The 16,957-nt window shown below is 37.7% G+C and overlaps 2 protein-coding genes and 1 pseudogene across 2 annotated transcripts; 2 read left to right on the plus strand and 1 right to left on the minus strand.

Moving 5' to 3' along the window:
* Positions 1–16,957, plus strand: part of LOC136277609 (uncharacterized) — a 45,753-nt pseudogene that overhangs the window by 9,598 nt on the left and 19,198 nt on the right.
* On the plus strand, positions 5,965–7,141 carry LOC131800038 (uncharacterized). Its single transcript, XM_059117722.2, has one exon. It carries the CDS (start codon positions 5,965–5,967, stop codon positions 7,030–7,032), a length of 1,068 nt encoding a protein of 355 aa, XP_058973705.2. The 3' UTR covers positions 7,033–7,141.
* LOC131800039 (uncharacterized) lies at positions 8,438–9,844 on the minus strand. Its single transcript, XM_059117724.2, has one exon. It carries the CDS (start codon positions 9,842–9,844, stop codon positions 8,540–8,542), a length of 1,305 nt encoding a protein of 434 aa, XP_058973707.2. The 3' UTR covers positions 8,438–8,539.

A 16,957-nucleotide genomic window follows, 5' to 3' on the forward strand; every position in this document is an offset into this window, starting at 1 on the left:
GGTAAAATTTTATGTTATTTTGCTTCTGATAAGATGACATAACCGAAAATTTTTTAGCGCCGTGAATGAAAAACAAATTTGTTAATGTGTGAATTTGTTTTTTAGTGAATGAAGTTGATGTTAAAGTACCGTAGGTGTTGATATTTTATTTTTTCAATGTAAAATGTTATTTTGTAATAAAACAAGTTGTGTTTGATTGAAGAGAAAATATTTTTCAGTACGCATATTTTAACAGACGGATTTATTTTTATTTAAACAGTGAAATGAAGCCATGAAGCCGCCGTTGATATTCATTCCTTTGACTTTCAGAAGAGAAACTGTAAAACTCCAACTGTTGTGTTAAATAAAAACAAAGTTTCATTCAAAACAAGTCTGTTTTCATTCAAGAAAATTTTTTAGCGGGGGAGAAAAATTCTTATCTGTCAACAAATCTAAACCTGCCTTTTTTACCCGCGCGTAAATACAATTTTACCTTTTACCTAATTATCGTCCAGATAATTTAACAGGGTTGAAATATAATACCGTTTGTTCCACAGTTCCATTTCAAGAGTGTTTTTTATCCAAGGAATGTTTACGTTTTAGTTTCTTGATAAATGTCTTTGTTCTTTTCTTGCTTTGGTTTTATGGTTTTATTTTTTTGACATCACACAATTTTGTGAGGGTTATCCAAAGTCAGTGTCGTCTCCTCCGGGCCCAAAACCACATCCATCACCAAATCCCGCATGGAATTACAACTGAGGCCCCTATTTTATGCATTTTCATGTAATAAAAACTGTAAACAGAAGGTTACATGTTTTTCGATTCAATAGATAATTTATTGATCTATTGTAACTCGTAAACATTTTCGACTTCAACACAATAAACCTCATTTTAAGACATTTTTATCTCTTTTTGAATTTTCCCATGCCCTGCAAGAAAAAAATTTTCTTCAATCAAACACAACTTGCTTAGGGAAAGAAAAAATGTGGCGGCGAGCAGACAATTTTTTGACCTACCTCCTTAATGTGTACCACACCACTCATTCCCTCAACTCCAGGTACAACAGTTACAACCAGTACAGGTTCCAGGATCAAGGACCTCTTCAAACGCAGGAAGGTGTACCCGCCAAGTCAATGAAGATGGTACCTCAGGAGGGGTACTTATGGGCGTGGTGAGACCAGCTCACCACTGGGAAAATCCGCTCGCCACCACGTGCTTACAGAACAAAATTTTGACATAATATATGCTAACTTCTCGTGTACCCTGTCCTTATGGGATGAAATCTCAAAAAAACAACACATGCGTAAGGTAAAAATGGGGTAGAAAAAATGTGGCGGCGAGCTAGAGATTATTTTGCTAGTGCCATTCATGAGGGTGATGTACCTCAGAAGGGAACCAATATGGGTGTGATGATATTATATGGGTCAGTATATTTTAATAATAAAACAAGTTAACTTTCCATTCACAAAGAGCGCAAAGAGCGATGAGATGTGTTTATCTGGATCAAAATATTCAAGGTAAGAGAATACATGTTGTTTCAAAACAAGATACGCCGCGGAATTTTGACCCGAACTTTTCTTTTTTTAGTGCGTGGAAGTGACATCGACCAAGAACTTTATCCGATCGTCTTAGCTGAAGAAACTCCTGAAAAGGTAAGATTTACTTTCATTGCGATGAAAATATTTTTCAGTACGCATATTTTAACAGACGGATTTGTTTTTATTTAATAGTGAAATGAAGCCATGAAGCCGCCGTTGATATTCATTCCTGTGATTTCCAGAAGAGAAACTGTAAAACTCCAACTGTTATGTTAAATAAAAACAAAGTTTCATTCAAAACAAGTCTGTTTTCATTCAAGAAATTTTTTTAGCGGGGGGGGGGAGAAACTTCTTATCTGTCAAAAAATCTATTTACCCACGCGAAATAGATTCCTATCTCCTCGCGCTTGCAAACCCATTCCATACACGCGTGCGCTCATTAAACTCGGTACCAGAAAATCCTGACGCCACCATGAAGTCTTTCCCTTTTCTGGTGTTTCTGGTCTGCCTCTCAGTTGGTGAGTTCACCATAGTTCCTTTTGATTGCCAATTTGTGCCAATGAATCTAGCTCCCTAACCGCTACACAAGCGATCTGCTTGAATCACGTATCCCGAAAAACTAAGAAAGGGAAATTTTAGTTTATTTGCAACTTCTCCTTAATCTTTAACAGGTAAAAAACAGAGGTTTACTTTGAAACCCAGCAACCCAACAATAGTCTACAAGGGCGAGAATGTTTCTCTAGAATGGCGCTATCGTCATCCGAGACATATGAAGCTTGTTGAAGTTTTCTTTGGAATTTGGACGAATCCTGTTTCAGCGGCCGACAAGAAACTCGTTGCCGTCAACAGCAGTGGCGCTGTTGAAGTGAGAGAGGAGTATAAGTCACGATTAAGTTGGAAAGTGAACGTAACCTCTTCGGTGGCTGTGTTTGTTCTACACAATGTGCGACTTGACGATGGGAATAAGTATTATGGGATACATGTGGAGTTTGACTTACACTATCCACTCATCGATACATTGAAGCTTCAGGTGGAAACAAAACGTAAGGGTCGCATGGTCTGCGCGGATTTCAAAGACTGCGCTTCTTCAACACTGACGTGTGAAGACTGGGAAAAGTCCGACTTCTGTAAAGACAAAGAATGCAAAATAACCTGCTGCTCTGAGGATCTGTGTAATGGAGCTCCGTTGCCTGTTATGAGTTCAGTCATCTTCATCTCATGCTTTGTAATGGCTTTTGTGTTTTAGATCAGCATCGAGTTGAGTATCAGAAATACTATTGTTACTGCGTTATTAATTTTTTACAGCCGTGTTTTCGTTCATGTAGTTCAAAATCGGTGAACTTTAAGTTAACATGAGTTGCCCTATTTTTTTCTTATCAAATTGTTGCGGGTTGTTTGGAGAACTTTGGCTTGCAAAAATAACAGCTGTAAACCTTTTCTTCTATTATTTGTCAAGTTGTAGAAGCCGCCGTTGATATTCATTCCTGTGATTTATTTTTTCAGTACGCATATTAACAGACGGATTTGTTTTTGTTTAAATAGTGAAATGAAGCCGCCGTTGATATTCATTCCTTTGACTTTCAGAAGAGAAACTGTAAAACTCCAACTGTTGTGTTAAATAAAAACAAAGTTTCATTCAAAACAAGTCTGTTTTCATTCAAGAAAGTTTTTTAGCGGGGGAGAAAAATTCTTATCGGTCAACAAATCTAAACCTGCCTTTTTTACCCGCGTGTAAATACAATTCTACCTTGTAGGAAATGTCGTCCAGATAATTTAACAGGGTTGAAATATAATACCGTTTGTTCCACAGTTCCATTTCAAGAATGTTTTTTATCCAAGGAATGTTTACGTTTTAGTTTCTTGATAAATGTCTTTGTTCTTTTCTTGCTTTGGTTTTATGGTTTTATTTTTTTGACATCACACAATTTTGTGAGGGTTATCCAAAGTCAGTGTCGTCTCCTCCGGGCTTAAAACCACTTCCATCACCAAATCCCGCATGGAATTACAATTGAGGATTTTTTGTCCACGTGCATTCAATGTAAATCATCTCCCTTTGCAACATTGCTTATCATTCTTGGTGATGAAGGATTAGGATCCTGCTTTTTTACCCACGCGTAAACAGATTCCTGTCTCCTCGCGCTTGCAAACCCATTCCACACCCACACGTGCGCGCACATTAAACTCGGTACCAGGGGCGCTAGGTAACTCGTGACATCATTTTTCAATCCGGCCTTGTGATTGGTCTATATCGGTCACATGTTCTATATACTCCATTCTCATTGGCTCACGCTATACTGTCTTTCTATTACTACTGGAAAATTCTGCGTTCGAGTTCTGTTCCCACCATACGTATGCTTATGTCAGATTTCTTAGCATGAAGGAACTACTAGGATTTCCTCGTTCATCTCAGAGTTACCCTCAGCATCTAATTCGCCGGGTGGAAAGAGCCAATGTCGTATCTAAAAACAAAGCACGTCGACTAATAACCAAGGCGGGGGGTCTGGAACTTGAACCACTAAATTTGTTGTACATGTACACAGCGCACTGGTTTTTGTGAGGCATCCAAGACCGGTTTAACAGGTTCCGTGTTCATATTGAGCTGAGCGCGCGAACGATTAAAAAAAAATCATGGAACATCGTTGGATAAATTTCTTATTAGACATTTTTGTGCGGTATTGCTGTAAATTTGTACTCGTCATTTTTATTTTCACTTACCCTTCGGGCTGGCCAAAATACTGCAAGACTCTTAGAAATATACGGCGATATTACACACTAAAATGTGTTCAAGATATATATCGTTGTGTTTTCATTTTAGCTCGTTTTAACAAAAATGTCTTACAGCTGAATGTAAAAAAGGATATTGGAATTATGCACATATAATTATATTAAAAAGGCCAGTTACTCCTTCTGTATTTTTCTTATAATTTGTTTCAGAGCTTGAGAAACTTGAAGGTTCGACAGCCATCAATGAGGCAAAAATCAAATGCGGTCTTTGCTGCAAGTCGTACTCCGTTCAACTTGACAGAAAGACGGCAGGAAAAATATTATTCTTCAAAACAAGTAAGTATTTTTGTGACAACGACAGTATTTGCGCTTTGCTAAATAATCGCTTTTAATTTACCTTTAAGAACTTTTATTATAAATTTAATAACGTCCTTTAATCAGGTTATAGTGTCAGAATTTCCACGTGATCCGACTTCAATGAGGTAACACCATACACGGTGTCCCACTCAGCAATCCTGTAAAACAGCGGATATTTATTTTAAATTGTTACTTTTATATTGAAGTTTAAAAGTTTAGTTGTATGTACGCATGTGTTTGAAAACTGTCTTTTTCTTTTGTTGTTATAGCCCACTTCAATGCATGTCAAAAAAGAGGAGAGCCGGAGTTAAGGGAGTAAAAACGTTCGAGAACTTCTTTACTAAAGAAGCTGCAAAATGTTTACCTGAACCTACAGGCTCTATTCTGACCGTATCAAATGACGATGAACAGGATCAATATGACGGCGCGGACGCAATTGTTTCTGAGAAGTAATGTCGCTATTTTATGACTTTTGTTACAGTGTACGTTAGTTTATGTCACAGTCGTTTGTTTATTTCCTGGATGTGATTGCTTATTGCTACACTTACGAACTGTTCAGAGAAGGGCGAATAAGCTAGGTTTGGTAAACCTTGATAGTTTTTGATTTTCGACTAGACGACGTATTACAGCGAATAGTTTTTAATTAAATGTGAAATGTCTAGGAAATAAAAGTCAATCTATTTACCAGATGCCCTCAAGAGTTCAATGCAACGTGTTCTTTTATGCAGTGCTATATAAAAAGTTGACCATGAACCTACGAAGATTAACGACTTGATCAGTCAACAAATCAGTTTCGTAACGCAGCAGATGGCCACTAGGATACATTGACTAAGAAACTACTTCAAGAAAATTTTAGGACCTAGGCGACCTAGTGTTTTTCATTTACAGTGAAAGTGATGACTTTGATATCGGTAGTCCATCAGCTACAGCTTTCCCAGCTTACTTGGAAGAGGAAGACTGCGGTGGAGAAATAATAGAACGCGGTTCTGTTGAGTTCGAAGGCGGGAAAAGCGAAGTCCCTGTTTCGAGAAGAAAATTGCTCGCGTGACATTTGCGTTACGTTTAAAGTTTATTTAGGGCCTCTTCATATGAGCCCGGTTACCGAGATCTCGCCTCACTCCTATTTCCTTTGTAAAAATTTCGATGTGTTCATATGAGAAGGCGGGCCAGCCCGGTTACCGAGATCTCGGTTGTAGAAACCGAGATCTCGGTTGTAGAAACCGAGATCTCGGTAACCGGGATGAAATATTTTCCCATATGAACACTCCAGCCCGGTTACCGGGATGAAAATTTTTCAACTACGCATGCCTTGTAAGGACGCTGACTAAACGGAACGCAGCTCACGCGACCTACAACGCGTGCAAACATGGCGGATGGCGAAGTGTCTTCCACCTTGACTTCGAAGAGATTCCGTTGGGAAACAGACACGGTAAGTCAGTTGATCGACTGTTTACTTGAATACAAATCAAAAATGGCCTATAGAAACCTTGATTTCGACGCCGATAAACAAATTCAGTACCAAGAACTGCGAGTGGACATGGTGAAGCTTCATGAGGACGATGAATCTATATTTGGTCCTGTGGCTGCTTTCAAGTTACCGGATGATTTCAAAACCCGTTCAAAGGAAGAGCAGGCCAAAGCAAAGCATCGTGTAAAAGAGTCAAAAGATATGATAACGAAAGGACAGAAGAGAGTGATGGAAAAGGTGAAGGAAATCAGACAGAGTTTCTCTAAAGCTGTAGTTTCTGGAAGTAGGAGTGGCAGTGGAAAACTTGTTTACGAATTTTACGACAAACTGATAACATTGTGGGGTGGTTCTGCCGGAACAGAGCCCCTTTCTTATGGTGTAGGAGGAGATGATTTTCTGGAAGACAATGAAGTTGTCCAATGTCACAATCCAGAAGATGACAGCTTAAGTTTGGATTTGGAAACTGCAGGTACTTCAGCTGGTTCAAGTGATCTAGGCCCTGGAGATGATGGGGGTAGTGCAAGTGGCGATGTGGCACCTGGTAACAAACGCAAAGCTAACTGTGTACCAAAGCTAATCGACAACAAAAGAAAGCATTTGGAAAAAAAGCTTTCTGCTGCCCAGAGGGATGGGTTGCTTATTAAAGAAGCTAAGGAAGATGCCCAATTTCGAAAGGACCTTGCTGAGGCAATGCGGGAGTCTACAGCAAGTTTTTCTCATAGTATTGAAAGTGTTAGTAAAGCTATGACTGATCTAGGTGCAGGAGTTTGTCGATCAATCGAGATGCTATCACAAGCATTGCAACAACCTTATGCAGTACGTGCACCTGTAAATCAGAATTTGTTCTATCAAAACCCAATGCAAGTTGCACCTCAGGCTGCTGAGGGTGTTTATGCCCAGCTGTTTAGCCAACATGGTAGCCAGCAAGATCCAGGAAGCAGTGGAAGCTTTTATTATCAACCATAGAGTTATGACATTATGACATTGTCTAATAGATCTATATTGTATATAGATATACAAACACAACTTGATGCTATGGAAATAACTGACAGAGTTTTCTATTCTATGGGCAAATAAGTTGACCTGCCAATTTCCATTTTCCTGCCAACATTTGCATTTTGTTGATATTTAATTCAATTTTAATACTCAGAGAAGGCCCTGCCTTGTTTTGATTTAATCTGTTATCAGCGGGGAATTTTTGATAATTATTTTTAAAAGTATTTTTTATTCATTGTTTTTCAAATGTAAACAGCCTTGTTTGGCATAATTTGGCCCACAGAAAAGGTTTCAAACAGCATTCTAGTGTATCCAACAAAATTTCAGACTTCCTTAGTACGTGTTGTTGTTAAAGTTTTCATACTGAGTTTGACAAATTCAGGCCATAATCCACAGTTGGATTGCTCACTATAGTATTCATAGTTGCCTGATTGCACAAATCTGAGGATGTTTCAGAAAAGGATTTCTTATTACATCTCTACTTGGTTATTTTCCCAGCTATATTTTTTCTACTGGTACTGAGTGCTGTTTAAGACAAACATTTTAAGTTAAAATTTTTCTTTGTAATTAACTGAAACCAATACACTAGTTCAAAAAATGGAAATTTATAGTTACAATTAAATTTGAAAAGTGCCACCTACAGTACCTACACTGTAATATGAATCGGTTTAAGCCGATCATATAGGGGCTGGTCAATGAACACTACCAACATTCAAGTGGCCTAAGTTTGTGTTCAAGAATATCAAGTTGTTGTTATATGCTAGGATCTTTCATGTCTTGACAATGTTCAGCTAGCAAATTAAGGGGGAGACCTTTAACTACAAAATGGTAGCTATGGATGACTTCTAACCATCATATCTTGGGCTCCCTTAGTATCCTTGCTTTAGTTTTTGGCCATATTTGTTCTGTTAGAGGTTGCCTTCAGTTTTGGTAGTCATGACCATATTTGGCAAGTCACGTGACCAGAACACAAAAACCGTATAAACTCACACAGCTTACATCCTTCTCCAATGGAACAAAAGCCAACAGGTAGAGTGCATTCAAATGCAAAATTTGTAGAATGGATTTGTTAAAATTCGCATTACTGAAAAAGCTATGACGTCATGAAGTTTTTGTGATGTCATAGCTTCTTCAATAACATACATTTTAACAAATCCATTCTACAAATTTTGCACCTGAATGCACTCTACCCGTTGGCTTTTGTTTCATTGGGGAAAGATGTAAGCTGTGTGAGTTTATACGGTTTTTGTGTTATGGTTACGTGACTTACCAAATATGATCATGACTACCGAAAGTGAAGGCGACCTCCAATAGAACAAATATGGCCAAAAACTAAATCAAGGATACTAAGGGAGCTCAAGATATGTCAGTTAGAAGTCATCCATAGCATGCATTTTGTATTTAAGGGTCTCCCCCCTTAAGTTAATTAAACTAAGTACAGCAATACATGTAAATAGGGTAAAGTTTAAGTACTACGTTAAAGATTCTTCAGTACTAATTGTGTGAGTGTTGTCCTCACAACACTCCCTTCTCCCACATCACAAGAGTAAATTGGATCAGGAGTGTTTTTAAACTGATCTTCATTTTCCTTCATAAGTTGAATTTGCGAGTCAACCAAGTCCTGATCAACATACATGTTATGCTTCTCATAATAATTATGTAATACAAAACATGCATAAATAATTGTTGGTATTGCCTCAAGTTTGAAGTCCACTTTTGTAGTGAGTATGGACCATCTTGCTTTAAGCCGGCCAAAAGCACATTCAATTTGGTTCCTGGCAGAACGCAGCATGTTGTTGAAAACAACTTGTTCATTACTAGTACATGAATCATACTCTTTCATGCAGAAAGGAAGCAATGGATAAGCTGGATCACCAATGAGGTAATTAGGTATTTTGACACCACCTGGAATTGGAGTCTGAAATGTACAGGGCAATTTATTACTTCTTAATTTGGCACTGATGGAAGAATTGGCAAAAACCTTTGCATCGTGGACACTTCCAGGCCACTTACATTGAACATCCATGAAGGAGCCTTTATAGTCACACACAGCCTGCACACTTAATGAAAAAAACTGCTTATAGCAGAAAAAATCTTGTGAGTTCTCTGATGGGCACTGAATTGGAATGTGTGTCCCATCAATGCAACCAAAAGCTTGTGTCATGCCAAATTTGGCTTCAAATTCTGCTACCTTCTCCCTCATGCTTTCTTCATCTTCAGGAAGATGGAGATATTTCGGGCCAAGATAGTTTGAAATAGCTTGACAAACCTCATTTACAACAGCTGATGCAGTGTTGAGTGCTATTCCAAAACTATTGGCTGTCATTCTCAGGGAACCAGTGTCTTTTAAAAAATACAATGCAACTGCAACCTTTTTTTCTGCACTCAATGCCCTGTGGTTAGGTGACTTTGGGTTTGGTGAAATGTATGGCCTTAGCTCCGATACCAGGTTCACAAAAGCAGCCCTTGACATCCGAAACATCTCTTTCCAACATTCTTCAGGTGCTACTCCCGTCCAGATGTTTTTCCACCACAAGTCAGTTCGACCGGGTTTATGCCAACAACTTCGTTTTTTTCTGTACAAATCTCTCTGCTTCAGCTGCTTTACATTTCGGAAGAAATAACTTTTCTTCCGCAACAAGCCGATCCGGATTGCATCAATCTGCCTGGTTTGATGTATTTTCCATAGCAAAAGGACCCCGTGAAGTTGTAGCACTAGAGCTACGAGCGTTGATAACGCTACGATGGGAGCGAACGATATAACTGTTGAACGTAGCGCCATCTTTGTTTACTTTCTTGAATTTCGCGCTCAAACTCGTTCCCAGGGCCTCAGTCCACGTTTCGCGCCCTTTTCGACTCTTTTTCATCCCGGTAACCGGGCTGAAATTTCCCATATGAACAGACGACAAAATTCGTCCCGGTAACCGGGCCAGCCCGGTTACCGGGCTCATATGAAGAGGCCCTTAGTTTAATATTTCACTTTTTCTTTTCACTTATTGATCACATTGATTGACATTGAAATATGAGTAAGTTGATGGTTTTTAGTTAGTTTTTACACGTGTCGTGTCGGAGGTATGAATCAGGATAGCTTTCCCGTTTTTAATGGTTACACAGTTCAGTTTAACTCTGGAATCCCGTCACGAAGTAAGTCAGTTGTGTTAAGTCGTTTTTGGTTTTCTTAGGCTTTGTTACATTCAATTATTCGAGTTGATTTCTGTTAGTGTAATTTCTGTAAGACCGCATGTAATTAGCGGTTAAATCTGTTCGTGTTTTTAAGATTATATGATGTGCTTAGGTCTCTTATTTTTGGTTAGCTTCTGTCGTTTAGGAATGTTATTTATATTATTGTTTCAGATCGAATAAAATTCTTGTAAAATTTATACGGTTCGGGATTGTTCAGAGACACGTAATTTGGTTTTCATCCGACGGACCAGTTCCTACCTCAAATGACGAAGACGACACTGAGGATCTTACAGCTGATGATTTGATATCCTGCACTGTGTAAGTTTTACCAATGAACTTTGTTGCTTTTGTTATACCCGCATTGGATGAATGCTTGTGTTTCATTATCATAGCGCACAGTTCTACTGACAGCCCACAATACCTTCCTAATATAGTCTGTAAAAGGTTACAATTGCCCAAGTTAAATTTAATCTAACTGTTTTTTCTTTGTTGGGCTCCACGGATGCGTAGAGAGGGCTCATCCATTGGCCGAAAGGTTAAATAAACAAATCAAAGAAGGAAAGATTCCCGAGGAAGGGCGACCCTAAAAGCCGGAACGGTGGAATGGCGGAATGGCGGAAAATGACCCCAAATCCTAAAGCACGGAACGGCGGAAAATGACCCCAAATCCTAAAACACGGAACGGCGGAAAATGACCCCAAATCCTAAAACACGGAACGGCGGAAAATGATCCTCACTGTATTGGATTGGTTGGCTAGGGGATCTTTCACCCATACCAAACGCCCCTGTGTGCTTCTTTTTCAACCGAATAATGCTAATATTTTTTATAATTATTTTTAGGGTTGAGTCTGACGATGACGACTCTGAAACATTTGTGAACGGTTCTGAATCCCAGGATCACAGTGAAACGGCGTCTTTTTATCTTGGTGATAAACACATACCGGTTTATGCCTCAGAGATGAAGGAATTGTCAAACAGCGACATTGCATGGCTATTACTAGATCCTCCTGAAGGTAAAGTCGCTTCGAAACCACCCGTAAAGTGTCAAGAAAACAAAATTTTCATCATTACTCCGGCCCAGGCCCTACGGGCCTGGGCCAGGAGTTATAAATTCGGCTCGATTTGTAGTTTTCGACACAAATCTGCATTCTTGCGTAATATTGTGACGTAATCCCAGTGCGCTTTGCAGGCGAGTTTTTCCATTTGACAGGCTCGTGTTTCTGTATCGTGCTCAAGCTCACGTTTGTTCAATTTGTTCAATTCGCTCAAACTCACGTTTGTTCAATAAAAGGCACTGGACGTAGCCGTTCATTCCTGGCTAAAGGTAAGCTGTCTTGTGTATTCTTTGTTATTTTGAGTTGTGCTGTAGCTTTTTTCCAAACACTGCAACATTCTCTCACCGTCGAAAACAAATAAAGGTTGAATGCCAATGAATGCCTTGATACCTTGAATGCCAAACTTACGAAAGTACACTGAATGCCTGAACAAGAATCGGGATTAAGCTTAAACTAAAATGCACTACTTAGAACCTGAATGCCAGAATTCCTATGTAAACAACTTAGAAGTGAATAATGGCCGTAATTGTTGTTGCCCAGAGTCTACATTTACATCTGTACCTGGCAAAGACAAATCTATTTCAATAGAGGGCTGTAGATCTCGATATGCCGAGTTTATCCATTGTCATTGTGTCAAGGCTAGCTGCCATACAGTTCGACGTGATCGTGAACCAAGCAGAATTCCAGTGAAACGGCTCACTCGTGTTTTTAAAAAAAGCAGGAAAATAAGGAGGCTAGTGAAAAAACACATCATCAAAAATATACCGCGGTCATCTCGAATTCATATTTATATTACATTTAGAAGTGCTCGTCCAACTGTTGATTTTAGTTATAACACCCAACTGTTTCAGTGGAGATCTGGACACAAGGTTAAACCAAGAAAAAAGCGAGTTTTCGCATCTCACTTTGCTATAGCATCACGCAGAAGAAACCATGAGACTACTAACCTGAAGTTTAAGGTTAAGGAAAATTGTAGATTTCCAAAGGCAGTAAGTAAAGATATTTTAAAAGAATCACGTGTTTATAAGAATTTGAATCATAGGGTAAACTATTGCCAATCACTCCTTTGCAGAGATATAGAAAAACATCCAGGCCCTGTCTCTGTCGTTCCCTCTCAAACACTTCATGCACCATATTGTCAAGGTAATGTTGCAGTGTTTGGTCAAAATGCTGGACAGCAATGTGCAGCCATGTCTTTATGTAGTCTAATATACAATGACAAGAAGTCAATTACTTCTGCAGAAGACTTGGTTGAAATTATGAACATTGGTAACAAACTGTATTCTAGTCTATCGACCATATCCAGAAACTCTTTCTTGATGTTAACAGAGTTACCTTCAATGATTATGGTGTTTGACACTAATTATCACCTCCAATATAGTGAAAGTTATACTTGTAGGTTACATGCGAACAGCAATTATTCAATTGAAGGCTTTCCTTACTGCATGCCTCTGGTTAGTGCTTGGCAAACTTTAATAGCAGAAACCTATAACTCATTCCTTTTGACAATACAGATTAATACTGTAGCAATTTATCGTACTTTACATGGTGCATATAAGGTATTTGATTCCCATGCTAGAGATTCATTTGGTTTGGCCCATCCTCAAGGAACTTGTGTTTTATTGCATTTCCAGGAAATGAATAAATTAGTGGAATATTTTCAGAGTTTATATACTAATGATGCCATATTTGAGCTGAAAGGTTTAAACATTTCTGTATCAGAAATTGGAGTTCATGATCATAACAAGCCATTTTCATCAGAAGATCAAAATGTAACTTGTCAGACAGCTGCTGTTAATGAAGATATCACTATGGAAATTGATGCAAATATTAGTCTTTTAAAAAAGAGTTGTGCCATATGCTTTTATTGTGTTTGTTTTTCAATTATTAAACCATGTAGTTATTGGAAGTCATTTACATTAGAAGCTGTTGTTGAACATGGAAATATATTTTATAAAGAAAACCTTGACACCAGTAACCAGTTCACAATTGATGGGTTACCACTTAGGCTTAAGATCTATGATGCTGATGTAGATGTGAAATACAGTTCAAAACATCAAGGAATCTTTTCATGTAGTTCTTTGTCCAGCAAACTAGTACTTCAGAGGTTAATTTTAGACAACAAAAATGTGAATACTGGATTTCTTCTATGGCTCTCTGGTTACTGTCTAAGTTGTGTAATTTGCCATACTGGCCGTGTTGCTGCTAAAACAAAGACAAAATATTTTGTAATGGAATTCCATGAAAATCAAGGACTTCAGGTACTTGAACATAATCATGTAGATTCCCTTATTGAAACTTTGTGTAAAATTGTAACAAAAAAATTCAACTGTCAAGAAATAGAGTACTGTATTCAATTTCTATTGTGTACGTCGCAAATTACCAACACTGAAAGGCAAAGGATCATGAAAAAGCATAAGACAACTTCACAGAAAAAGTTTACTGCAAACAAATGCAAAAAGAACTATGGTCAAATGGAACCTCCTAAGAAAAAAGCCCACTTAGAACAAAAAGCTGCATATTACAAAAATGTGTTCTGTAAAAAGAGGAAAGGAACCAAAATAAACAAACCTTGCAATAAAAGAGCCAAAGAAGTTCCAAAACATCAGAATAAAACCTCTCACAATGACTTGAATCATTTTATTTCAATCTTTCATAAAAAGATTATGGAAGGTCCATTCTACACATGTACTGTATGCAATAGACTACTTTATAGAAAATCAGTTACTCAAGTAAAGGAAGCCAAATATAGCACTCGCTTTCTTTTAACAAATAAGAAGTCATTTGATAAAAAGGAATACATTTGCAAAACATGTGACTTGAAGGTTTCAAGTTGCTTGTTGATGAAATCCCTGCAGAACTTGAGTCTCTAGAAAAGCTTGAACAGATCCTTATAGCACAGCGCATTGTATTCGAGAAAATAGAAGTAATGCCAAAAGGCCAACAACGAAAAATTAAAGGAGCTATCTGTAATGTGCCTGTTAATTGTGAACAGACATCCAATATTTTACCACGTCCTCCAGAAAGTTCAGGCATAATTATGTTGAAACTTAAAAGGAAACTCCAGTTCAGAGGTCATGTCTACTTTCAAGCAGTGCGACCCGAGTTTATTGTCAATGCCCTTATGTGGCTTAGGATGAATAATCCATTGTACAGCAATATAGTAACATGCATTGAAAATATTGACCCAAGTGTAACAAAATTTCAAGACTGTGAAATACATGTAAATGCAGGTATATGTACTGACAATGAAATATGCTCTTCCAATCATAACTCTTGTGAACAAGACACAATACAATCTGGTGATGACAATGAAGAAGAAAAAGACGACCCTTTGAATGAATTTAGAGCACCAATTAATCAAACATGCCTACAGTCTGTTATACCAGATTATCCTGTAACTGTAGAGCTAAATAGTAATAATTCATCAGGAAATGAAGTTTACAATATTGCACCTGGTGAAAATAAACATCCGGTGTCCTTTATGAGTGACAAACAATGTGAGGAGCTGGCATTTCCAGTATTGCTTCCTAAAGGAAGATTTGGCTATAAAGTTGAACGACAGGTTAAATTGTCACCAGTAAAATACTTTAATGCAAGACTGTTACATTGTAGCGACAGATTTGCAACAAATCCAGAATATCTATTCTTTGCACAGTTCATAATAGAACAGAAGAAAATTTCAGATAGTATTAATATTGCTCTAACAAAAGTTCACGGACAGCCTATTACAGCATCTCATTTAAGATCAAATACACAAAGTTTGCAAAATCTTATTTGTCAAGATCAGGCTTATTTATTTTTAAGACAAATTCCAGGTACACCACCTTACTGGCAAAAATTCATGTATGAAGTAGTAGCAATGGTAAAGCAGCTTGGTATTCCATCATGGTTTATGACATTATCTTGTGCAGATCTTCGATGTTCTGAGCTTTTTCACATTATTGCTAGGACAAAAGGAATTAATTTAACTGGTGAACAAGTTGAAGCCTTGTCTTATAATGAAAGATGTTCTATGCTTAATCTTAATCCTGTTATCACTGCTAAGCATTTTCAGTACAAGGTTGAAACATTTTTCACAGAGGTTCTTCTCACCAGTGCAAACCCCATTGGTAAAATTGTTTATTATGCTCTTCGTATTGAGTTTCAAATGAGAGGCTCTCCTCACCTACATGCACTAATATGGACTTCAGACTGTCCAAAACTGACACATGAAAACAAACAAGATTACATAGAATTTATTGATAAGCATGTCCACGCATACATTCCAAATAGAGAAACCGACCCTCAATTACATGAATTGGTTGAAACATATCAAAACCACAACCACTCTAAAACATGTCGAAAATACAGGAATATTCCTTGCAGATTCAATTTTGGACAGTTTTTCACCAAGGATACAATTGTAGCAGAACCCCTTTCTGATAATCTACCTGAAGATGTCAAAAGTAATACTCTAACCAGACGAAAGGAAATTCTTAATTTAGTCAAAGAAAAAATAGATAATGTTCTAAACCCCAATAAACCAGATTATGATCCAAAATTAACTGAAACAGATATTTTTAGTTCTTTAGGTATTTCTGAGGAGCAGTATTACTGGGCATTGTCTATATCAGGCGATTCTTATTATGATTTGCATCTGAAGCGGCCAATAGACAGCTGTTTTATTAATAACTACTTTGTTGCTGGTATTAATGGCTTTCAAGCAAATGTTGACTTACAACCTGTTTTTAATCACTACAAGTGCGTAACATATGTCTGCTCATACTTCACAAAGGATGAAACTGAATGTTCACAAGCAATCATGACTGCAGCAAAAGAGGCCAAAACTGCTAATTTAAATGTTAAAGATGGCTTGAGAAAAATTGGTGCTGCTTTCCTCTCTTCTAGAGAAATCAGTTCACAAGAATGTGTATACAGATGTATGCCAGAACTTTGGTTAAGAAAAATATTTCCCAAAACAGTTTTTATCAGTACTGATTTACCACAAAAAAGAGTACGCATCGCTAAGACCCAACAAGAACTTGATGCATTAGACGAAGACATTACAGATATCTACAAGTCTAATATAATTAAGCGTTACATCATAAGACCAAAATCTGTTTCTACTGTTGATAACCTATGTTTAGCAGAATTTGCTTCACACTATTATAAATACTACAAAAAAGAATGTTCTGAGACAGCTGATGCCCAGCCAGATGTTCTCATGGACAATGTGCTTGAATCTCAAAGTGAAACTTTAAATACTAATGCAGTCCTCCCAACACAAATTAGGTTGATGAATACCAATGAAGTCATGAAATGTAGGAAAATTAGGGCTGTTGTAAGATTTCATACACCAAATAAAATTAAAGAGCCTGAGAACTATTTCCATCACTTACTAATGCTCTATTTTCCATGGAGAGAGGAGAATAGTTTGCTTGGCAAAGAACAAACATATGCATCAAAATTCTATGAACCTGCAGTGCAAGCTGTTGTAGAATCCACTAGAGCAATATTTGAACCTAATGCTGATGCTGTCTCAGAAGCACCTGAATCACTGAAGAACAATCAGGGCAATATCATACGATCATATGATTCTATGAATGATCAAGAAAATGCAGATTTGCATTCAGACATGCCAGATGACTCTTTTCCAGAAGAATCATTCAATGAAC

Source organism: Pocillopora verrucosa, chromosome 13 (assembly GCF_036669915.1).
Source record: "Pocillopora verrucosa isolate sample1 chromosome 13, ASM3666991v2, whole genome shotgun sequence".
Taxonomy (NCBI): Eukaryota; Metazoa; Cnidaria; class Anthozoa; order Scleractinia; family Pocilloporidae; genus Pocillopora; species Pocillopora verrucosa.

Excerpts from the sequence above, each read along its gene's own strand:
- LOC131800039 (XM_059117724.2), bottom strand. The coding sequence starts at position 9,844 with ATGGCGCTACGTTCAACAGTTATATCGTTCGCTCCCATCGTAGCGTTA.
- LOC131800038 (XM_059117722.2), top strand. The coding sequence starts at position 5,965 with ATGGCGGATGGCGAAGTGTCTTCCACCTTGACTTCGAAGAGATTCCGT.